The 25,923-nt window shown below is 35.8% G+C and overlaps 1 protein-coding gene across 8 annotated transcripts in view; it reads right to left on the bottom strand.

Moving 5' to 3' along the window:
• si:dkey-92j12.5 (multiple PDZ domain protein) overlaps positions 1–25,923 on the bottom strand; it is a 58,066-nt gene that overhangs the window by 14,426 nt on the left and 17,717 nt on the right. For 5 of the 8 annotated variants that reach the window (XM_048197676.1, XM_048197668.1, XM_048197671.1 and 2 more), the window contains exons 11-27: positions 22,074–22,350; positions 21,233–21,312; positions 20,884–21,030; positions 20,290–20,475; positions 17,037–17,174; positions 16,642–16,851; positions 14,964–15,044; positions 12,713–12,824; positions 9,257–9,455; positions 7,862–7,993; positions 7,512–7,775; positions 7,254–7,431; positions 4,143–4,241; positions 3,959–4,024; positions 3,817–3,876; positions 2,062–2,236; positions 1,540–1,751 (exon numbers count right to left, since the gene is read on the bottom strand). In XM_048197676.1, the coding sequence (XP_048053633.1) occupies positions 1,540–1,751; positions 2,062–2,236; positions 3,817–3,876; positions 3,959–4,024; positions 4,143–4,241; positions 7,254–7,431; positions 7,512–7,775; positions 7,862–7,993; positions 9,257–9,455; positions 12,713–12,824; positions 14,964–15,044; positions 16,642–16,851; positions 17,037–17,174; positions 20,290–20,475; positions 20,884–21,030; positions 21,233–21,312; positions 22,074–22,350 (2,616 nt within the window). The remainder of the gene's footprint in view (positions 1–1,539; positions 1,752–2,061; positions 2,237–3,816; positions 3,877–3,958; positions 4,025–4,142; positions 4,242–7,253; positions 7,432–7,511; positions 7,776–7,861; positions 7,994–9,256; positions 9,456–12,712; positions 12,825–14,963; positions 15,045–16,641; positions 16,852–17,036; positions 17,175–20,289; positions 20,476–20,883; positions 21,031–21,232; positions 21,313–22,073; positions 22,351–25,923) is intronic. The other 3 variants (XM_048197670.1, XM_048197673.1, XM_048197675.1) reach the window with 2 other exon arrangements.

The following is a 25,923-nucleotide window of genomic DNA, read 5'->3' as shown; positions in this document are numbered from 1 at the left end:
TATTTATTTGCTAATGATATGACAATGATTATAATTATCTAAAATATCTGTTGTATAGACAGTGCAAGTTTCCAGGTTCTACATCAGAACGGCGACTCATTATTGGTCAACTTGCATGTGTCATGCTGCTCATATGTATAGCATTGGACAATACTGACCCAGCATTCTGATGTAGAACCTGGAAGCCTGGACTGTCTATACAACGTAAGCAGCGTAGGAGACTGACATGGAAGAGAAGAAATTGTTGAATAAAATATTTTTGTTTTGTTTTGTTTTGCGCACAAAAAGTATTCTCGTCGCTTCATAACATTCAGGTTGAACCACTATAGTCACATTGACTATTTTAACCATGTCTTTACTACTTTTCTGGACCTTGAATGTGGTAATTAGTTTGCTGCCTATGGGGGATAAAAAAACTCTCAGATTTCATCAAAAATATCTTAATTTGTGTTCAGAAGATGAAAGAAGGTCTTACAGGTTTGGAACAACATAAGGGTGTCATTATTAATGACAGAAATTTCATTTTTGGGCAAACTAACCCTTTAAAGGCCAAAAAAAACTAAATAGCGACTTATTTAGTTACGGCCGATTTCAAAACACTGCTTCAGGAAGCATCGGAGCACAGATGAATCAGTGTGTCGAATCTGCTGTTCGGAGCGCCAAAGTCACGTGATTTCAGCCGTTGGCAGTTTGACACGCGATCCGAATCATGATTCGACACACTGATTCATTTATGCTCTGATGCTTCATGAAACAGTGTTTTGAAATCGGCCATCACTATATAAGTCGTTATTTTGTTTTTTTTGGCGCTCCAAAAATATTCTTGTCGCTTTATAATATTAATATTGAACCACTGTACTCACATGAACCGATTTAAATATGTTTTTAGTACATTAATGGATCTTGAGAGAGGAAGTGTCCATTGCTCCCTATGGAGGCCTCACGGAGTCATCGGATTTCAACTAAAATATCTTAATTTGTGTTCTGAAGATTAACGAAGGTCTTACGGGTGTGGAACGGCATGAGGGTAAGTAATAAACGACAGAATTTTCATTTTTGGATGAACTAACCCTTTAATAATTAAAATATTTATTAAATGAGTGTTAATGGAAAATTATGATTTTATTATTTCAATAAATTAAATATTATAAAACTTCCCAATACAAATTCTGTTGCATTACTTTAGTTACAATAATTTCCAACCATACAATAAAATCTTGTATAGTACATAGCTACCAGTGACAGTATAAGCATCTGTCTTTCATGGTAACTTTTATTCAGCAACCTACAGAAAAAATGAATAATAGATTGAATTCAAAGACATCAAACACTAGAAAAATATTAGACATTCCCACATCAAAATCAGTGTTTGCTGAAATGATCACAATTTAGACTGTTACACAGGCCTGCTGTCTCCTGTGCATCATGAGAAACTGAATGGGTTTGCTTGCTAATTAATAAAAAATAAGTCAGGAATAATTTTAAAGGCCAAATGAAATGTTTATGTTGTTCAGTCAGAGTTCAGGAGGTCGTTCTCACCTCCAGTAGTTCATCTCCCACTATGACCCGACCATCTGCAGCAGCAGCCCCGTCTGGTTTGATCTCTGACACGTACACGCTCATTCTTCCACGCACTCCATCTCTGTTTCCTGACAAACACAGTCCCAGTCCAGAGCTGTATGAGCCACAGTCCAGATCAAACATGTGAAGCTCTCCAGGCAGACTGCCATACCTCTGCTGCATACGGCCTGCTTACACACACACAAACAAACATGTAAAAACATCCAGACAAAACAATACAGACATTAATGGACATGCTAATAGAGGCAATGGCTTGTATTCTGAGCTAAGGATATTTTTGATCCCCTATGCTTTACTCCTATAAGGCTAATTTAAACCTTTCTGCATTTCTGCAACCTTATTAAGCAGTTTTCCTTGTGGGGATGGTTCCCTGCTTCTCACAATGTAGGAGATTTCAGGTTTGACTGTCTTTAGGGGACATTTGGTCCCCTTAGTTTAGCAGGTAAAACCTGAGCCACACACAGACACACACAAACATACTCCAGTAAGAGGCTTGCTCCTGCTCGCTGTGATGATGTGAAGCCTCTTCTGGCAGGGGTGGTCTCTCAGGAACCTTCTGCACTCCATCTGTTTGTATGTTGACTGGCCTAGAGGGCAGTTTCAGGAGGGGAGGAACTAAATGTGGAGGCTTCCCCAACTTCCAGTCTTCTGTACGCTACAAAAGCAACATAAAGAGTGATTATACTGTTCAGAAAATACATTATTTAATCAGTTCTCTTTTCTCTTCTGCTCAAAAAACTGACAATCCAAAAATATATTTTCTTTTAATAAAAACTGATGCAGCAATTTAATTTGTATAAGGAAACATGGTAAACAAAGTTTATTTTCATTGAAAATCATGTAAAGAAAAAAAAAAGCCTTGGATCAGGAAATGTGTTTTATTGCTATTTACCGTTCTGAAAAAGCTTGTAGCTGTACTGAATATGCACTTGTAGGATAGCCTACTTCAAAACTTTTTAAAAAAAAACTGTACTTGCAGATAATATAATATTACTGAAATAAAAGGCCACTTCTCTCACACCAAGAACGATAACGATGACGATAACGATAACGATAACGATAACGATAACTATAACGATAACTATATTAGCGTCCACAGTGGAATATCATTCTGTTTATAAGCTTGTTGCAATTTTGTTCTCTGCCACTTTAAATGACCAAGCTCTTTATAGCAGGATGAATTCTGATTGGCTGTCATTGTTTTTATTGTTCATCAGCTGGAAAAAAAAAGGTTGATTCCAACAATATATGTTTCACTGTGCCATTATCATTACAGTTGTGGTGTGGACTCCGCTATTCTTTTACATTTAGAACAATTTTTTTGAACTATATCGTTATAATTATAGTTATCGTATTTGGTGTGAACACTTTTATGACCATGTTTCTTGACACGCTTAAGTATATTTAAAAAGTGCACTTTGTAATAATGTCAAATTAAGAGTATTACCTTAAAGTACATTTTCATGTTTTTCATTTGTTTCAAATCATGCTTCTTCATACTTATTTTGCTGTGTTGACTAACATACTTAAGTGCATATAAAGTACTTAAATATGATTTTAACTGTAGTGTGTTATTTGATATTACATTTAAAGTTACTGTATTTTTAATGAACTAAATCGCAGCTTTATCAATACAAATGTGTAATTAGATATGTATTTAAATACATAACATGCAAGTTTTAGTAGAAATGACAAAGCATATTTTAGTTTACCATAAATGCTTGTAAGTACATTACACTTTAACCATATTAATTACTTTTTTCAGATGCAGATAATTTATCTTAATTTATCTGAGTTGTTTACTAAAAATGAGAATTGTCAGCTTTACTTAATAAGTGTTTGTTGAGTGAAATGCACAAATTAATGTTGACAATGAGTTATTTTGAGTATTTTGTAGAGCAAATGGTTAATTTAATAAGGTAAATTAGGTCAATAAATGTGTTTACACTTTTATAAATTTAACATAATATTATTAAGTAAACTTCACATATAAATATTATGTAACAGTGACAAATTCAAATGATTTGTATTAACTCAAAGTTTTTTTTTTTTTTGTCAGCTTTACTTCAATTTCTTTTGTTCATACAACTAAATTGTTATTTGTACAAATTACTCAATATAGTTGCATGGAACCACTTGACTCTGCTTTTAAAGTAAATCCAACAATTCATTTTTTGAGATGTGTAACTTATTTACATATATTATATTATTACCATGCAAACAAACATTACAGACCTTAAAGGGAATGGGGCTGAAGGGGTAGGTTGGGGAGAGATTATTGGGGGTCTTGGTTTCCTAAAGAGGAGATAGACTTTTATATTAGCATATACATCACCTATAAGACACTAATGATACAATAGCATAAGCAGAAACATACCTGATGATTTTGAAAATTTGATTTTGACACATTGTCATCTTCAGCGCAGTTGCCAGGGGCTGAAAACTGGGCATAGAAATAAATGTTTTATGTACACTTGTTTTGTATTATCTAATATTCTGGCACTGAGTATGAGTATTTTTTGTAAAGTGATTATGTGAGTGCATGTGTATCTCTGTGTTACCTGAGGACTCTGCACTAGTAGCTCAACTCTGTCTCCTGCCTGACGAATTGCCTCAACGGCTTCTTCATGAGTAAAATCACTCACATCTACACCTTGAACCTGCCAACACACACATTAAAAATGCAATGTGTGAAGTTCTTTCTCCAGAGCCTCTCATTCCTTTCAATATACTTCTACTTTCAATTTAACCAGTTTGCCCCAGATTTTCTTTAAACTAATCTTGTTATCAAGTTTATTTAGGTCAGAGTAGGAGTGATGCATTAGCTTATTATGACCAGCAGATGGAGATCATTATACATCATCCAATTCCCATCACTGTTCATCAACACTAACTAGTCTCAGCCTCAGGCTGTCTGATGAATATTTCACACAGAAATGGCAAGAGCAGAGTAAAATCACCAATTCCAATCTGACTATCTGATTGTGATTTTTTTTACCCACTTTCAAGTTGTTTCAAACCTGTATTATTTTCCTTTCACAAAAAGTGCATTTTTGAAAAATTTCTTGGCCTGACATTTCAGTATAATGAAAGTGAATGAGAACTGGGGCTGTCAAGCTCCAAAATGCCAAAAAAAGAAAGAAAAGAAAGAGTACTTATTACAGAAATAATACACATTAAGAGAATATACAGTTACACTTTATTTTAAGGTGATGTTGTTACAATGTAATTACACAAATAAGTACTGCATAACATTAATGAACTACATGTACTTACTATATGGTTTAAGTTAAAGGGGTAGTTGCTTATAATTCTGCATAATTTACTGTTATTATTATAATAAGTACATGTAACATACACCATAAAATATATTTTTATATATAATATACTTAAGTGTATTATATACTTAAGTACTTATATTAAATATACTATACTTATACCCAATATACTTAAGTGCTAATTAAATATGTTTTGAGACACTTAATTAAATGTTAATTGCTATTAAAGGGTTAGCTCACCCAAAAATGAAAATTCTGTCATCATTTACTACCCCTCAAGTTGTTCCAAACCTGTATAAATGTCTTTCTTCTGCTGAACACAAAGGAAGATATTTGGGAGAATGTTTGTAACCAAGCAGATCTCACCCCCCATTGACTTCCATAGAAGGAAAAAAATACAATGGTAGTCAATACTGAAGTCCACTTAAGTCCACTTAACTTTATATGTAATTTCATAATTACTTCAATTGTCTTTGAAATACTCTTTAAGTGTGCTGCTGAATGTATTGTCAAGCATTATGGTAAAATAAAAATACTTTCATGTCATTTCTGTTGAAAACTGTTTCAACACATCAAAATAGGTGTCTTTAAAACACACCAAATGATTATTAAAACATACCGATTTAAAATGTACTTTAAAGTAAACTAATTTGACTTTACAAAGTTCACATTTTCAAAAGTGTACTTGAGTGTAGTAAGAAACGGTCGTGAAACTGTACTCTCTTTAAGGAAATTTAAGTGGCCTTTTTCATTAATATTATATTATCTGCATAGCACAGTTTTAGTAAAAAAAATGCTTTGATTTAAAGTATACGCACAAGTGCATTTCTTAAGATAATTGAGAATGTTCTTTTATGATACCTTTATGGTGCTTTATGCATCCTTTTAAATTCTTGGCAGCACAAGTTCTCATTTACTTTCTTTTTAGGAGTGGTCAGAATAAAATAAATAAATAAATAAAAAATTTGTGCAGGTTTGGAATGAAGCTAAGTAAATACTGATAGAATTTTCTGATTTTTTTCATACTTTTAAAGTCACCATGAAATCAAGTATGACAATTCTTTTTTTTTTTTATGGAATATTGAAGTATTTTTTAGAAACAATTTTTCCATGCACATCATTTTTTATGTGCCTTTTATGTGCCATTTTTTATGTCCTCTTTCAACAACATCTCTTTTCTTCTCTGAGAACCTCGATGTTACAAGGGTTGGACAACCTGTCACTCACATGAGATCACTGCAATAGCAAACCAATGATCCAACAATCCAATGGACTAAATCAATGGTGCGTTCAAGTCATGTCGGAAAGATCGTATTTACGAGCAGAACCAACATGAACACCACCACATTGTCGTAAATTTTCTTTAAGCTCCGATCTGTACGAGTTGGGGGCGTGTCAGTCAGAAACATAGTGAAATACCACAATACTTACAGGTATTTAGCAGTGACATTGTCAGGCTTTTCTATTTACAACGAAGTAAGCTGATTACCAGCAAAAAATACGATAGCATCGCAATGTAAAAATGTAATATGTAACAATAAAGTTTACAATGGCTTCATAAATTAATTAAAAAACATAAAAAAGCAAGATACAACTAATGCACATTCTTTGCTCTACATTTTCTAGAAGCAGAAGTGTTGTTATTTTGTGTAATTAATTTAGAGAAGGCACACCGCCATCATACTCCGACGAAAGTGACTTGAACGCACCTACCTTCGTACACACGACTTCCCACCTCGTAAATACGAACTTCCCAGAAGGACTTGAACGCACCACAAGTCCTGCCCTGTTTTTTTTTTTTCATTTTCGAGAAGCCCTTTCACTTGGATATACATCCCAACAGGGAAGAAAAGACTATCGCAACTTCCGTTTCATGTCGGCTTTAATCATAGGATTAGTTCTCAAGGTTCATGGCATCAAATCTGCAAGGATATTAATTATATTCTGTTTTGTGTTTAGGGTAACACTTTATTTTAGTGCCTTTGTTACATGTACTTAACAGCGAAATATTCATAATTACAAGCAACTAACCCCAAACCAAACCTTAAACCTAACTCTAACCCTATAATAAGTACATGCTGTTAATTAATATTACTCAGTACTTATATGTGTAATTAATTACACAGTAACAAGGACACCTTAAACTAAAGTGTTTTGATTTACTTCCGAGAAATAATTGGAGTTCTTCTGAACATAATTATTGTCTGCCAGTTTCTTCAATGTTTTCTGTACAAATAGCCTGCTGTGTCATTATTTGAACAGGTCTTTTCTGTTATCGGTATTTCAGACATTGTTTTCTTGTCTAAGTGAGTAGTTCTTGGCTAGAATAAGCATTAAAGTAGAGCAGAACAATAGTCAAAGGCTACTCTATAATAAAAACACACGCACACACACCTGAAGAATTCGGTCTCCTTTTTTTAGAGTGCTATCGCGTGCAGCTGGACTGTCCTCCGCAATGTGCTTTATGAAGATGCCCCGTCTCATTTCTCCATTGCTCAGTCGACTTCCCATACCACGTCCCCCCACCACACTGAAGCCAAGGCACGTGCCCCCAGCCCTAAATAATGTTACTCTAGGACAAATAAAAACATCACCATTACACATGAACATATTAAATGTGAATGCTGCACTGTTTTATTATTTATGTGATACCTTCTAGGCTGACTCCATGAGTTACGATCTTTCTCATGTGTCTCTTCTTCATCTTTTCGTCTGTCTTCTTCTCTCCCTCGTCTTTGTCCGTTCTCAGTTTTCAAGGCCGTTTTTTCATTCTTTACCTTTTTTTCCAGGCTTTCACCATCCTCTCTTTGTTCTATTTGACTGTGGTTATCTGTTCTTTCATTCTGTTCTTCTGTTTGAGTCTTTCCTTTCACTCCTTTACCATCTACTGTGCTTTGTTGTTCAGAAATGCATTCTCTAACACAAAGCAAATATACATTAGAACACCGTAAGAAACAACAAATCAAACAGACATAAAAAAATAATAATCTCAGATTCCTTACAGGGGTTTAAAAGGAAGGTTCTGTGAGTGCCTGGATTGGACAGAAGCTGTTCTGTGTATTTCCATTTCCTCTTTTGATTGGGTGTAGCTGGCTCTGTGCATGTCCAGGAAGGCAGCAGGTACGTACATCACACTGAAATACACCAAAACACACAAGAACAAGCAAAAAATGGTTTGATTGAAGCTGTATTGCTGAAAAACTCCAACAACAAATGAAATGTGCTTCTTGTGAGAACATCACCTTTCTTTACATTTTTTAAAATTCATTTTCTCTCTCCAACTTACACATAATCAATAAAGATTAAAGATTGAAAATTGAAAAATTATAGTTTTAACTTTAAACTACCATTCAAAAGTTTTGGGTCAGCAAGCTTTTATTTATTTATTTTTTATTTTTTTAAAGAAATTAATATTTTTATTCAGCATGGATACATTAAATTGATCAAAAGTAGCAGTAAAATCATTTATAATGTTACAAACATTATATTTCAAATAATGTTCATGGTTTCCACAAAAATATTAAGCAGCATAACTATTTTCCGCATTGATAATAATGAGAAATGTTTCTTGAGCACCAAATGAAGGATCACGTAAAACTAAAGACTGGATGACAATTCAGCTTTGCCATCATAGGAGTAAATTACATTTTACAGTATATTCAAATTTTTGTAATAATATTTCACAGTATTACTATTTTTACTGTATATTTGATCAAAAAAAAGCAGCCTTAGTGAGCACAAGAGATTTCTTTCAAAAACATAAAAAAAAAACAAACAGAAAAAAACAAACTTTTGCAATAAAAACACGTTTGTTTGTTTATTTATATCCAAGCAAACTTATTTTGTGGAAATAAAAATAACACTATTTGTTTAATATAATGTAATAAATGTTATTTTAGATGTATTGTAAATATTATAATGTTATTGTTTTCCTGTAAGCATTTAAATTAGCTATATGTGACCCTGAACCACAAAACCAGTCATAAGTAGCACAGGTATATTTGTAGCAATAGCCAACAATACATTGTATGAGTCAAAATTATAGATTTTTCTTTTATGCCAAAAATCATTAGGATATTAAGTAAAGATCATGTTCCATGAAGATATTTTTGTAAATTTCCTACCGTAAATATATCAAAAAATATTTTTTCAGATTCCAGATTTTCAAATAGTTATATCTCGGCCAAATATTGTCCAATCCTAACAAACCATATCAATGGAAAGCTTATTTTTTTCAGCTTTCAGATGATGTATAAATCTCACTTTTTCAAAAAATTGACCCTTATGACTGGTTTTGTGGTCCAGGGTCACATATATAAAGCAATTAGAAATCAATGTTACATCCACATTTAGCCAAAGCTAGGTAAACGTGTGTGCGTGTGTGTGTGTGTGTGCACCTGAGATCAGGTCCAATCAGTGAATGTCTGCGTAGCATAGCTCTTGCTTGTGCATTGGTCAGGTTGGTGGTGGATTCTCCATTGACGGCAACGATTCCATCCCCCACTGCCAATCTCCCGTCTTTACTGATCGACCCGCCATGAACCACAGAGCGGATTATGATGCCTGAACCATCCCTTAAAGCACTCACTGTCATTCCTTTACACACACACATACACACACACACACACACACACACACACACACACACACACGTGTCATGCACACATGTACACAGTAGCCTAAGACTATGTGTTTTTTTGTCACAAGTTGTCAAATGTATTTTGATTTAATATTTTTGTTCACTACCTTTAACATCTTTGTTGTTTAATAATTGTTATACTGTTTTAAGCCTATAGGCTGACTAATGGCAGGTTCCATTAGCACAAATTAGCCTGTGTAAAAAGGTCAATCTGTGTTCAATAAACTGTATAATTTTTTCTTTTTCTCTTTTAGTGGGCAATAACAGTGGAAATTGCTTTTTTGTAGCCAAGACTATAAGGTATGTGTCTGTACAGAAATAGAATTTAAAAAATAAACCTTCACCGAAAAATATTCACTGAAGTAAAAAGTGTGACAATCAGCCCTGGGCCCTCCCATATGAGTTAAATTGATATATATTTAGTCATTTTGGTAACACTTTAGTACAGGGAACACATATAAACTATTAACTGCAACTTTTCCCTCAATAAACTCCTAATTTACTACTAATTAATAGATAGTAAGGTAGTTGTTAAGTTTACGTATTGGGTAGGATTAAGAATGTAGAATAAGGTCATGCAGAGTAAGGCATTAATATGTGCTTAATAAATAGCCAATATTCTAGTATTATGCATGCTAATAAGCAGCTAGTTAAAAGACCCTAAAATAAAGTGTTACTGTCATTTTTATTTAATTATACACAACAAAAGTGTGTGTTAAAGTGTGACAGTTGGTGTGGGTGTGACAGTGAAGTTTAACCACATCAGACATTCCTTTTCTTTAAAACTACCAATAGAATATCATCATCCGCTAATTGTCATTTCCATACCCCATGAACCTCTCAACTGTCTGTCTTACCGATTCAAACTCTCTTATTCAAAGAAATGTGAGATTTTTTTCTAAGCAACAATGAAAGTGTCGGCGCACCATGCAGAGTCATTTGAGAGGGTCTTAAAACCCCTCACTCACCTTCATGGCATATTAAGTGGGGGCTTTGACTCAGTGTTGTATTAAAATCACAGCGTGTTCCTTCAACAATTCATTTTACGATTATTAAGCTGAGCTTATTTTCTACATAATGAACGGCAAACCACGCCGTTGACATCACTGTGGGTGTAAAGTGACTGGTTGGCTTTGTACTACTTTTTAGCTGTCTAAATTGCTCTCAATTTGAAAAATGCACCAAGCAAGCCTATATTAAATATAATATGAAGCTGATTAATATATAATTAGGAGTCCATGCAAAGACAGAAGACATGCAACATAAACAGACATGAGAGCTAACATGCAAGGAAACACACACCAAACATGGAGACAACACTATGGTCGTAAAGAATTTGAGATTCATTGATTTTGAAGTTTTTATTTTCAATTTGAACATTTATTTGTCATGTTTCTTGTCTGAACAGTCAAATTACAGTACAATCATAGTGCGCTAGTTACAGCATTGCACATCTGACCATGTAAAGCACAGCACAGAACAGAGATGACACAAGAGAACACCAGAAGAAAAGACACACAATAAGAAACACAACACATCACGATTTATGATCTCTATTCCATCATCCAACATAAATAACCGACTCATGAATAACTGACTGTAACGTCAATTAAAAAAAAATGATGATGAAATGGGATGCTGGAATTGATGAATTAAATAACACTCATGCAGAGCTTTGTGTCAAACTGGATGAATATTCATTGGTATAAATACTTGATTAAAAAGAAAGAAAAAGAGAAAGATCAAGTTTTAATGGGAAACCATGACTTCTATATTCTTCACTGAGCCTTATGATTTTGCCAATAAACACACTGCAGGGCTCAACAATTTGGATGGCCTGAGGCCAGTGTGAGAGCTTCAGGGCAGCTGACAGGACTGACACTTACCCTACATGTATTCTGTGATTTATTCAACATTATTGTTGCAAATTCTGCTAAAATACACCTCCAGTGTAAAGTTATGGAGCTGACATTGATAAAGTTGTGTTAAAATTGTGAGTGATTGATTTGTGAAAATCTTAGATGCGCTAGTAAAAACGGGCTAAAAGTTTGAACAAATCACTGTATGCCATCATTTTATGCTGCATTTATTTGTCAAAACTACAGTACAAACAGTAATATTATAATTTTTATTTTAATATGTGACCCTGGAAATTGAAATTGAGATTTATACATCATCTGAAAGCTGAATAAATAAGCTAGGACAATATTTGGCTGAGATACAACTATTTGAAAATCTGGAATCTGAGGGTGCAAAAAAAATTGCTTTTAAAATTGTCCAAATGAAGTCCTTAGCAATGCATATCCAATCACAAAAAATAATTTTTTTTATATATTTACAGTCGGAAATTTACAAAATATCTTCATGGAACATGATCTTTACTTAATATCCTAATGATTTTTGGTATAAAAGAAAAATCAATAATTTTGACCCATACAATGTATTGTTGGCTATTGCTACAAATACATGTGCGACTTATGACCGGTTTTGTGGTTCAGGGTCACATATATTAAAGACTGTAATTTATTCCTTTGATTGCAAAGCTAAATTTTCAGCATCATTACTCCAGTCTTCAGTCACATGACACATCTTTCTAATATTCAGATTTGATCTTAATAATATCTACTTAATAATATCTTACTTTTCAATATAATAAGTAAATATAAATATTGTGTCAGGAACTGGGAAAATAATGGTAGGGCAAGTACAAATGTACCACTAGCCCAACAGGGCCAGCAAGAAAAACTTTGTTGAGCTCTGCAATGCATTGTGTATATTTTGACTTGACTGAAAACATCTGAAAAAAAAAAAAAAAAAAAAAAAAAAAACACTACTCTATATAACCATACATACAAAAATACAAACTAAAGTACATGCTAGATAGCAAAAAAGATATGTAAAACATCATATCATATTCTAATACAAAACTTTACATCCCTATGTAATATAATGCATGTGTAGTTTCATCTGGGAAGGTTTGTGAGATGTGTTTTAAGATCCACACCCAGAGCTGCACCACACACACACACACACACACACACACACACACACACACACACACACACACACACACACACACACACACATACAACATCTATACACACATGCAAACACATATTTTACAGGTCTCTCACAGAGTTCACTTCTCTGTGAAACATACTGAGGATGTACAAGAAGACAGACAGGAAGAGTGTAATGAACAGGGTTAACATACCCAGACTGGAGTTTCCCCTGACTATAGTTATGCTTCTCTCATAGCCACTTGTGGGGATGGAGACGGTTTTTGCATCAGCTTCCATCTTGCTGTTCTGACAGTGGGAATTTGTCTGGAACACAAACAGAGAAAAGCATCAGGCATCTTTACTCAGTGAAATGGCCTATTTTCTTTGCATATGTGGTAAACGGAAAGCAAAAAAAAAATCTCTGGAGCTGCTAAGAACCCTTTTAAACATCTGTCCTTCAGCAATGCTTCATTTCCAGCATTGAAAGTGTTTATTTAGTACACAGGCATCCAGATCTCGAGAGACATCCCAGGCGAGTCGGTGCCAGCAAATGTGTGACTGAATGACATTCATAGCAACAAGAACAATCCTCTGATGAGCAATTTCTTGCACTTTTTTTTTTAAGTCGTCAACAGATGATGTCAGATACATTTCTAGTTGTTAAGACAAGAAATGCAATTTTCTAATGTTCACAATCTCCTACCAAATCCAATGCCTGGCTCAAATGTTTCAAACCCACAGCATAGCCAGGGTCCAAAATAACATCTTGACAAGGGCCAAATGTACGTGAAATGTATTTGGTGAGTAAATATACTATCATTCCATAAAAAAACAGCTATTATTGCTTAATAAATAATTACAATTGTTTATAATTGAATAGATTATTGAATTAATAATTTAATAAATTGTTTAATGCAAAATATAGAAAAAACACAAACTTTAACATTTTTTGGGTTGGGTGAGAATTATTAATGTTTTTGAAATAATTATTCTGCTCACCAGGCTGCATTTATTTGTTCAAAAATATAGTAAAAACAGTAATATTGTATTGAATTATAACATAAATATTATTACAATTTAAAATAACTGGTTGCTCTATTAATATATTTAAAAATATAATTTATTCCTGTAATAGCAAAGCTGAATTGTTAGCATCATTACTTCAGTCTTCAGTGCAACATGATCTTTCAGAAATCATTCTAATATGCTGATTTGGTGCTCAAGAAACATTTATTATTATTATCAATTTTAAAAACAGTTATGCTGCTTAATTTTTTTTAAACTGTGATATCTTTTTCAGGATTTATGATGAATAGGATGCATAGAAAGTTCAAAAGTACATAATTTTAAATATATAAATATTTTGTAACATTCTAAATGGCTTTACTGTCACTTGACTTACATACTTTCTGAATAAAAGTACTTCCTTAAAATACTCCAAACTTTTGAACTGTATGTTAGCACACGATAAATATTGTAAGAATGTAATGACAATATACAATAAGATTAAATTTGTTATCATTAGTTAATGCGTCAGGTTTCATGAACTAACAATTGACATTTTTATAGCCTTTATTAATCTAGCTTAATGTAATTTAGAAATATATAATTGTTCATTTTTAATTCATGCTTGTTCATAATACATTAACTAGGCTAATTAATACAACTTGAAATGTTAAAAATGTATTAGTAGATGTAGAAGTGATTAATAAATCACATAGATAGAAGAATTATTAATCCCTAAGAATATTGATAGTTTATTGTAAATATTGCACTTATTCTAATGACTGTTTCCTCCCCCCCAGAACTCCATGTGGCGACACATAAGTGGAATAAACTGCAGTGTTTCTCACCAAAGTGTAAGAAAAAGGCAGCTAAATTATCTTTTTTTATGGGAAGAAAAGGATTTTATAGTAAAAATACTGTAAAATAGAGATGATGAATACAACAAACAATTTGTTCACCATTAGCAAAAAGTTTCATAGTCAATAACAAAGTGTTCAGATGTGCTCTCAACACGGCAAGCCAATCAGACGGCAAGTGCTGCGTACTTCTTGAGTAAACCAAAACCATCATGTGAATAAGAGATGATGTCACACAAATCCTGTCAACAAATATCCTCCCCAGTTAAACCCTGGCAGCTAGAATGACCACACTAAATTAGGTCAGTGGAAAAAAAAAACTTTCTCTTTGGCCTACTAACTGCTTAAGTGCAACTAATTCAAAACAACCACTGTTTACAAAATCAGTTGCTGTAAGATACCACAATAGTCTATCATTTTGAAGTGGGAAATCTAAACTTTAGACTTTGCTTTAAACAACTAACAAATCTACCAAGTTTAATCTTGAAAAACAAATGTGAAAAGCAGCTGGTTTACGTTGGTCAGACGTTACGACACCACAGAATTGTTACGAAACAGATCACATTAGTATTAGAACAGGTAAAGCAAGTATGTAGCCCACCTGCAAAGTGCCGTGCTGGTTGTTATGTTCTGAGTGGCAGTTGCCTGTTACATCAGCTCCTGTGTCTTGGGTGTCATTTTCCTGTCAATGACAAGGCTATATTAAATCTCCCACTCAAAACTCTTGTCCCACTCAACTCTCTGCCTGGATACAATCACATATGCTCTCCGCAGATTCCTAACTCCAATAAGAAACAGAAAAGACGTTTCCCCAGGACTAGCTAAGCCGCGGGACACATAAACACAAACGCACCTCTTGTTTTAGGAGGCTGGTGTTAGAATTCAAGAGACATTAATTATTGAAAGATTCCAGTAACCAGAGACTCATGAGCCACAGTTACTGAGACCCGGTTCACAAAAGAGAATCTAAAAACAAAGACCACCACCAGATTAAAGTAGATCTAGAATAATAATACTCTAAAATAATACCCAGAGCTCAGATCATAAACACTAAACTGACTTGAAATATACAAGATGAAATAAGAAAATGTTCAGTACATAATATAGTGCTTCTTCTGTGGCCACTTTGGATCTTTTATAAATTAAACTTACATAAAACACAATTTTAATTGTCTATATCAATGTCCATACACATACAAATTATCTTCCTGAATGGTGAATGAAGTCACGTCCTGAAGTCATTTCCGCAAAAATCACAAATTACCATTCATTCTATGGTGGAAGTGATGATGATGATGATGATGATGATGATGACATTTTAAATATTTTTGAATAAGAATATAAGGACTGAATACTTTGTCTTGGGAATTTCATAGCTAGCACTTTATGTATTCTAAATACATTTAAATAAATACATACTATTAAATAAAATGAAAAGGTTTCACACTAATTACAGCTTGATTGGAAACTATTAACAATAATAATTAACAATAAATAATAAAATATTTTGATCTCAAGTAAGAATATTTAACTTGATTTTTCTTCACATGCAAGTACAGTAACTTTTGAAAAAAGTATACTAACTAATAACTATTGTATATTATTAAACTTATAATAAAACTGTTATTATTGTAAATCTAATTACATGACTCCACAACTGATGGACAGATATAATTTGTGTAAATAAATAAATAAACTACAAAATACATATTTAAAAGCTTTTTCACATATTTTTAAATGATTTATGTTCCATTTCACTTTTTGTTATCATAGTTTTAAAAAGGTAATAATCAATATTTTGCACAGGATTGGATTTTTATGAAAGTATCGGTAAAAGGCTTTTGAAAAATAAAAGAATAAAAAAAACATAATGAAGGTATGGTAAAACGTTTCACAGAATAATAAAACTCAAGTTCAACCTCTTGGGCATAAAAGTGCCTGTAGCTGAAGAAACTGTAGTATAATATACTTTAATATACCTTTTACTCGTTTAGGCGTCAAAGAAGCCATTAGTCACTGATAAATGAGGAATATACGTATTATGCTGCAAATTATACATGTCAGATTGAATTCTCTTAATAAAACTTTACTTGGCATTCTATGATGATCTAGGTGACTCAGACTCACTGTTTTAAATAATATTTATATAGACAGTGCTCAGAACCTTCATAGACACACAATATCTTGGATTCTAGGTGTCTCCTTCACTGCTCAAGGTTGTGATTGTTGCTGTCTGGCTTGTGAATGGTGCTGATTGTGAAGTGAATGGAGATACTTACTGGTAAAGGTTTGGTAACTCCAATGCGTACAGTGCCCAAAGCAGTGCTTTTCAGGACATGAACAGCCTGAGCCAGACTTGCGTGGCTCAAGTCAGTCCCGTTCACGAACATCAACCGGTCGCCTGGCAACAAGCGGCCGTCTCTCTCTGCCAAACCGCCTGCTACAAGAGAGCGGATCACTATCACAGTATGCCCTGGGTTCATGGGGTCCTGAGAGAGTTACAGAGAGTGACAGCGCAAGACAGAAAGAGAAGAATAGTAATAAATTAGGAGACACTGCTGCCATGTTGTAGAAGTAGTTCAAACCAACTGGGACTCCCCAAACCAAGTGATGTGGAGCTCATACTCTGCTGCTCTCTTGTTATGGTGGTACTGGTATATAAACACACATATACCTGGTAGTCTAGTATACTGAATCCCAGGCCAGAATCGCCTTTCTGCAGCTCATAGACTTGAATCTCATTCTCCCACATGGCCTGATGAGATAGCACAGGAGCCTCTGTCTTCCGGCTTCCAAATGAGTTCTGCCTGGCCTGGAAGAAAAAGTGTTGCAATGAAATATAAGTGAATTCATGTTTGCTCATTTAAAAACTGACTATTGTATCCATTTATACTTAATCTATTTATATGAATCAGTGGTTCGGAGCGCTTATCAAACTGCCAAAGTCACGTGAACTATTAAAGTTTCAAAACATGTATGACATAACGAAGCCCCGTTAACTGAAATCACGTCATTTTGGTGCTCTGAACCACTGATTCAAAACAAAAGATTCGTAAAGCTTCAAAGCTTCATCAAGCAGTGTTTTGAAATCGCCCATCACTAGATATTGTTGAATAAAGTCATTATTTTGTTTTTTTGGCACACAAAAAGTATTCTAGTCGCTTTATAATATTAAGGTTGAACCACTGTACTCCCATGAACTGTTTTAAATATGTTTTTAGTAGCTTTCTGGGCACTGAAAAAGGAAATGATCTTGCTGGCAATGCAGGCCTCACTGAGCCATCGGATTTTATCCAAAATATCGTCTCGGTTACGTATGTAACCCTCTTTCCCTGAAGGAGGGAACGGAGACGTACATCAGTAGTGACCGACGAATTGGGATCCCAAATAAAGCGCCACAGTTACGAAACCCCTTCCAGTGCTCAGCGCAAGCTCTAGCCACCTGGCGCACCAATGGGACGGGGAAAGGGGCGAGCTTAAGCCGAGAGAGTCTACTGCTGTTCCGAAATACCCACTAAGTAAACTAGACTACACTGGGGAAGCGAACCCATAGGGGACGCTGCGGAGACCACTACCTACCCTGCGGGGGAGGAGTTTACGTGGAGAATACACATATGGACTGGCCGTGGGCAGTACACATATGGAGTCCCTGGGATGGCTCCACCTGGGTAGGGGGAGACTCATCTGACAGGTGACAGCAGAGCTGGCTCTGCTAAGGGAAAGACACGGGCTCACCGTGGGGAGTTGACCGTGGACAAATACACATATGGGACCGCTCACGTAGAGGGGTCGCGACATATGGAACCCAGCCAACATCAACGTCAGTGACGGACGTTGGCCTGGCATCAGACACTCCGCAATGTCCGAGCCGAAGGGGGAGTCAAGGATGGACACATCCGGCCCAGGGGGCAGGAGTGGCATTGCAAGCCGACTATAGAGTCTAGCGAACGTGTTAGGTGTCGCCCAGCCCGCAGCTCTACAGATATCTGTCAGCGAGGCGCCGTGGGCCAGCGCCCAGGAAGAGGCCACTCCTCTGGTGGAGTGGGCTCTCAACACGAGCGGGCAAGGCACGCCCTGGGATTTGTACTCAGGGGCGGAGACAGCCTTTCCCTTCTGCTGGCCTCCGTAACAGACAAAGAGCTGATCTGAGGTCCTGAAGGCCAATGCAACCAGGAGGACGGTCTTAAGGGACAGTACTTTTAACTCAGCTGATTGCAAAGGCTCGAAGGGATGACCCCGGAGAGAGTAAGTACCAGGGTGAGAACCCAAGAGGGTACAGAGGGAGGGCAAGGTGGATTTAGTCTCCTCGCCCCCCTCAGGAACCTGACGATCAGATCGTGCTTCCCCAAGGACTTGCCATCAACTGCATAGTGATGCGCGGCGATAGCGGCAACATACACTTTGAGGGTGGAGGGAGACAGCCTTCGCTCCAAGCCCTCTTGCACGAAGGAGTGCAAAGATCTTACCGAGCATGATCGGGGGTCCTCTCAGTGAGAGGAGCACCATTCAATGAACAGGTTCCACTTCAACACATAGAGACTCCTCGTGGAAGGAGTCGCTCTAGTGGAAGTGATGGTGTCTACGACCGCTTGCGGGAGATCACTCAGAACCTCCGCATCCCGTCCAGGGACCACATGTGGAGGTTCCACAGGTCGGGACGCGGGTGCCACAGGGTGCCCCGTCTCTGAGTCAGGAGGTCCTTCCTCAGAGGAATGGGCCAAGGAGGGGCTGTCGTGAGGAGCATCAGGTCCGAAAACCAAGTCCGAGTGGGCCAATACGGAGCCACTAGCAAGACCTGCTCCTCGTCCTCCCTGACCTTGGAGTTGTGCGAGAAGGCTCAATGGGGGAAACGCATATTTGCGTAGGCCAGGGGGCCAGCTGTGTGCCACCCTGCCTACACGCCGACGAACCGCCATCCCGGCCGGAGCTGGAGAAACGACCGCACGGGGCACAGGGGAGAGGACCCCCGCTCCCTGAGAACCAAGGAACGAGAGTCTAGATCTCAGCACTGCGATAGTCATGTTCCCACAATGAGAACATGAACTATCTACAAACGCCGCTTCAGTGTGCTGAACACCCAAGCACGTGATGCAGCGATTGTGCCTATCAGCGGGGACCAGGGAACGACCGCACCCAGTAATGCTCTTTTAGAAGGGTAAGAATCAGCTCTCTCGTGCCGAAGCACACAGGGAGTGTCACGATGTGTTCAGGTACACCACTCCCTGAACACAACGGAGGAACCAGCCCAAATCGCAACAGACAACTGCGGTTAATATGGGACAATTGCTGTGATAACAGCAGTTGAGAGCTTAACTGCTCAGGCTCCTCGGGAAGCTCGCGACCTCGCTGCTGTGCCGTCACACCAACACAAAACGCTGGAATCTCTTCAAAGGCTTGTTTCTTTTCAATGAAGTCTGAAAGCTGGAGAACACCAAACGGTTGGTTCCGAAGCGAAAGACAGAGTGCGATTGCATCTGCTTCCTATTTATATACAGCTATCAGAGGCGGTGCGCATTATGCAAATATCGCACGCCAATTCCATTGGCCTGTTTTAGTTCACTCGAAGCTGATAGTGCTCTCTAGCTATCCCAATTCCTTGGTCACTACTGACGTACGTCGAACGTGACCGACTGAAAGGGAACTTAATTTGTGTTCCGAAGATGAACGAAGGTCTTAGGTGAACGAAGGGTGTGGAACAACATAAGGGTAAGTAATAAACGACATAATTTCCATTTTTGGGTAAACTAACCCTTCAGGAAATATGGTCATGAAAATGTACTCTCTTTAAGTACTTAAGTGGCCTTTTATTTGTAAGAACAGTTTTTTTTTAAAATGTACTTTTAAGATTTGAAGTACACTACAAGTGCACAGTCAGTACAATTAAGCACACTTTCTTTTTCACAAGAGAATGCTTTACACAAGCAAACCTTTTCATTAAATTCTGTTAGTAGCTCCTTGAGGGTGAGTTGTACATCATCACCATCATCATCATCTTCCTCACTGACTGTGGTTGGGATGAGCCGACTACAAACCACACAAACATTTATAGGAAGTTCCTTCAGCAAGCTCACAACTTCCTTGTGCGTCTCACCAATCAGAGAGAACCCGTTCACCTACAGAAAGAACAAACACATCAACTCGCTTATTCTGCTGAACTGATCCTCTGGGCTTTTCTACTGACAATAAGGGCTATTTTTAAGCAGCTGTCATGATTGATATTCATGTGCAGTCAGCATTGAATAAAGCCCTATGCATAAGAACAGAATGCAGAAAGAAAGATGAGTACTTTTGGTCATTATGCATGCATGTGTTAGCAGGGTTTATGATAAGGGATTACAACAGCGTAATCTATAAACAACAGTATTATCTGTGTGTAATGCTTGTTTGACTTTGAAGTCTAACCAAATATCCATTAGCTTTTTTTTTTTTTTCTCAGGTATATAAATTCTATAGTGTTTGTATGGGTAAAATGGGTATGGGTTTGTATGGGTAAAATTGTATGGGTTTAATATAAAGTGAACCTCTATCAGTTCATCTCCAGGCCGTATGATTCCTGTCTGTCCCATCGGACCCTCTGGCAGTATAGAGCAGATATAGTGATGGCCATCCTTAGCCTCCAAACTCACACCAAGACCACCGCTCTCAATGAATTTCTGTACCTGGGCCACCTGCACACATACATAATACAATGTAAATACAGTATAAACACATTAGCATAGATAGATAGATAGATAGATAGATAGATACATAGATACATAGATACATAGAGAGACACATACTGAACATAGACATATGTGGAGACACACTCACAAATCTCAGCTGTAGAAAATAACTGTCAGCTAAACAGGAGAGAATACAAATGAGACGCACCATCACTTCATTTTGAGGACCCAGTTTGCTTTGCCACTTCTCCTTCAATGTTTTCTCCTCTTCATCAGATAATTTACAAACTGAAAGAAAATTTCAAAGTGTCACATCTAAAACTGAGGATAAAATGCTTGCCATACCTTCTTTATGTCAAATTCATTCAATTAAACAACAGTATTTTGGAATAAAATAATTTATCTGTTACTTGGTAGCTAAGATGCTGATTAGACAGTTGCCAACATGAACAAATCTAAGCAAGATAAAAGAAAAAATATCCCAGACTACATTAAACACAAGTTAACTTGGTAAGAATTTAACTGATTTGAATGGTTTGCATGATTTGTGTCTGCTGATAAATACCGGAATTACAGCTTGTGCCTACAAAAAGCATCTTTCTGTATTAAAAACCCTTCAAAAATACATAAAGTATTCTGATCATTTTTTTGTTTTTGTTTTTTTGCAAGCAATGCTTAAATAGCAAATATTTCAGTATATTATAGTAGATGTTTTACAAGTGTATTAACAAATCTGAGGTACAATTAATCAATCAATTAGTCCATAAACATTAAATTTTAAATAACCTAGAATAGACAATGTGTTCTGTTTTTACATGAGGACGGGTGGTTTCTATTCTCCATCTTGAACTCTAAATAACAGGCTTGCCTTGACTCAACTGAGGTCATAGAAAGAGCAAACAGAAACAGAAGCTGTTATTAGAATCAAAGTAGGGCCACAAAGTTACTGAGACTTCACACAGAGAATGGGCCAAAGTGAAACAGAACTCATGAATCAAACACAGTGTGAATGAATGTAAATAAACCGAAGTGACAAGAGTTTCACTAACAGCACTCTCTGTTGAAGTTGAGGTCCCGGCGTTCAGTACAGAAAACTTTCCCTAGGGGCAGAACTGGCTTTGGCTCTGGTAGACATGGAGGCAGTGGAGGGGGGTGGAGACCCAGAGGGGTTAAGGGTCTCTGGGAGATTGTGGACATGGTGGGGGTTGTTTGTGTTTCAGATGGTGAGCCCTTTCTCAGAAGAGAGATCTCCACTTGTTGGCCAGTCTTGGGCAGAATCTCCTTCGCTTTCTGTTTACTGCAGTCATGCTGTCTCTGCCCATTGACCTGCATGAACACACATGCATAGTTTTATTGACATTGTTGTCTTATCTCTCTTGTTCTTTAAATTTGACCTCATAATGTCCTGTCTTTTAATAAGTTCCACTGACCTAATCAAAACCCAGAGGACAGTTAATACTGTAGCCTTTAGAGATTAAATCAGATATCAAGTACTATAAGGCCAATAATGCAGATATTAAATGGAAAATATCTGCAACTTTTGAAGATAAAAAAGGGTAATTATAGCCATTTAACATTATATTTGACAGCCATCCTTTAATATTTAAGGGGTCTAAACTGCTAATGATCAGGCTTCTGTTTTAGTTTATCATTAATAACAATTATAAAACTGTTCAATCTTGTAACTTTTAACTTTAACAAAAATCCATTATAATATCACATTTTTATTATAGCGTCACATTTAGCTTCAGATGATGTCTGTGCTTATGTATTTCAGCATTTCTCAGTGTTAAGATAAATAGTTCTGATCTCAAACAACCATTTGTTAACACAGTTAATTTTTTCACTTCAAAACACTGATTTTCACATTGAAAATATTGATACTTCAGGAATGAAGTTTTATCACAAAGCAAGCATGCATTTTTCAGAAATGTGACTAGTACACATTGTACTAACATTGTTGGTCAATTTGACTTTGGCAAAACACATATGTAGAAAAATACAATAAAGGAAATTACAATAAACAACTGACATATATTAATGGGTCATTGACAAAGTTTTATTAAGAGTTAACAATGAGATTATGTGTTTTATATAATCAATTAACACTGCTTTTGCCATTTTTTACAAGATGGACAAAATTTGTCACCAAAGATGTCATTTGGTTTAACAAAAATTTCAGTTTTACTGAATGACACTTTTGGTTATTCCGAATGACATTTTTTCAAACAATGCTAACAGGATGCTATCTAGCTAGCTAGCAAAAGAACAATCAAACATTTTATATTTAGTACAAGTTTTTAAAATGTTACAAGATTTTAAAATATTACATGTTTTATAGCGGTTGTACCAAATGACCTGATGTTTCGGGACATGTATATGAAGTGAAAACATGAATTTTTCAAATAGTTAAGAGAGAGTTAGTTACTTTGCTTCACGACCATGTGGTCCTTTGCAGGTGTCTGAATGATGTCACATCCTATCACATGATATTGACCGCATGACTTGACATCAATGAAATTCATTTTTCCGGACATTCTTTCTCATAACAAAGCAACGACTTCTACACATAATTTTAATACTATTTTGCACTACGTTGATATATGATGTTATAAAATTATGCCTGAATAAAAAATAAATACAATTATTACATTTTACGATGTTTTAATCACAAATGAAATGGCTGTCTTGGCCTTTGGATGGTTAAACCGAATGACCTTTTGACACTTCAAAATTTTTAAAATACCTTTATATGTAACAAAATATAATTAAAACATCTTGGATTCAATAAAAGAGATTTAGTTGTACTACCTTACATACTTTAGATGTCATATATTTTATTATTATTATTATTAATAATAATAATAATAATAATAATAATATAAGGTCATTGACCCTTATCAAGTATGTACTGTACACCAAAGAATTTCATCATGTGAAAAGTCATTGAATTATGTTTCATATGTGAGGTCTCTAAAACCTCACATATATATATATATATACAGGGAGTGCAGAATTATTAGGCAAGTTGATTTTCTGATCATATTTTTTTCCCAAGCACATTTTACCAATTCCAATCCACATCAATCTTAATAACTACTATTAATATTGTTTTTAATCATTTATAAGTGATATATAATTGTTCATGAAGGCTGGAAATGAAAAATGCCTTATATTCAGGTGTGCAGAATTATTAGGCAAGTTTTCTTTTACAGGCAAAATGAGCCAAAAAAGAGATTTAACTCAGACTGAAAAGTCAAAAATTATTAAATACTCATGAGAAGGACGCAATACTAATGCAATACTAGAAATTGCAAAGTTAAAGCATGACCAAGGGACAGCAAAATGCTCATTGGTCAGCGGGGTCAGACAAAAACAGGTGGAAAAGAAAAGACACATGTTAACTGCAAAATAATTAAGAATTAAGTGTGAAACCATCAGGAACCCTTTAGTCTCCAGCGCCACCATTTTCCAGAGCTGCAACCTACCTGGAGTCTCCAGAAGTGCAAGGTGTTAGGATCTCAGAGACTTAGGTTAGCTAAAGAATCCTAAAAAATGACCTGCACTTGATAAGAATCACAAGCTGAAGTGTTATAAAATACATGAAGACTGGGTTTTTATAGGCCTTATAAACAGACAGCTTGAGAGTGACTCCTGAAGGACCAGCACCACATCCTCTTGTACCACTGTTTGAAGAATTTATCTTCCAGAATCTGGCAGTAAGTTTTGGAAGATCATTTTTAGTCCATCTCTGCAAGACAGACATTCAGGATAAGAGATGGACTAAAAGTGAACTCAAACACCTTACTGCCAGATTCTGGATAAATTCTTCAAACAGTGGTACAAGAGGATGTGGTGCTGGTCCATCAGGAGTCATTCTCAAGCTGTCTGTCTATAAGCCCTATTAAAACCCAGTCTTCATGTATTTTATAACACTTCAGCTTGTGATTCTTATCAAGTGCAGGTCATTTTTTAGGATTCTTTAGCTAACCTAAGTCTCTGAGATCCTAACACCTTGCACTTCTGGAGACTCCAGGTAGGTTGCAGCTCTGGAAAATGGTGGCGCTGGAGACTAAAGGGTTCCTGATGGTTTCACACTTAATTCTTCACCTTAATTCTTAATTATTTGCAGTTTACATGTGTCTTTTCTTTTCCACCTGTTTTTGTCTGACCCCGCTGACCCACTGAGCATTTTGCTGTCCCTTGGTCATGCTTTAACTTTGCAATTTCTAGTATTGCATTAGTATTGCGTCCTTCTCATGAGTATTTAATAATTTTTGACTTTTCAGTCTGAGTTAAATCTCTTTTTTGGCTCATTTTGCCTGTAAAAGAAAACTTGCCTAATAATTCTGCACACCTGAATATAAGGCATTTTTCATTTCCAGCCTTCATGAACAATTATATATCACTTATAAATGATTAAAAACAATATTAATAGTAGTTATTAAGATTGATGTGGATTGGAATTGGTAAAATGTGCTTGGGAAAAAAATATGATCAGAAAATCAACTTGCCTAATAATTCTGCACTCCCTGTATATATATATATATATATATATTAAAAAATCATTGAAGACATTTGTCATGAATTATTAATCTAACACTTCAATATTAAGTATTTTTTCAAGATACCAAAATGGCCTTGGGGTCTCTGAGACCCCAAACAGAACATGAGGGTTGGACTAATGACATATTAACACAAATACAAACACAAATCAAGCAAGTGCCACCATTTAGCCTAAAAAAAAAAACACACTAGGATGCAAACATCCTGTCACACAGTACTCCCCCCACACAAAATCAGCAACAACAGGATTAGTGATTGCATAATTTTAAAAATCAATAAAAAAGTAATAAATTGCTTAAAACCATTAGAACTACTGTACATTACATGCACACA

Source organism: Megalobrama amblycephala, linkage group LG7 (genome assembly GCF_018812025.1).
Source record: "Megalobrama amblycephala isolate DHTTF-2021 linkage group LG7, ASM1881202v1, whole genome shotgun sequence".
Taxonomy (NCBI): Eukaryota; Metazoa; Chordata; class Actinopteri; order Cypriniformes; family Xenocyprididae; genus Megalobrama; species Megalobrama amblycephala.
Note: the sequence above shows the minus strand (reverse complement) of the source record. Positions and strands in the feature narration are given on the sequence as shown.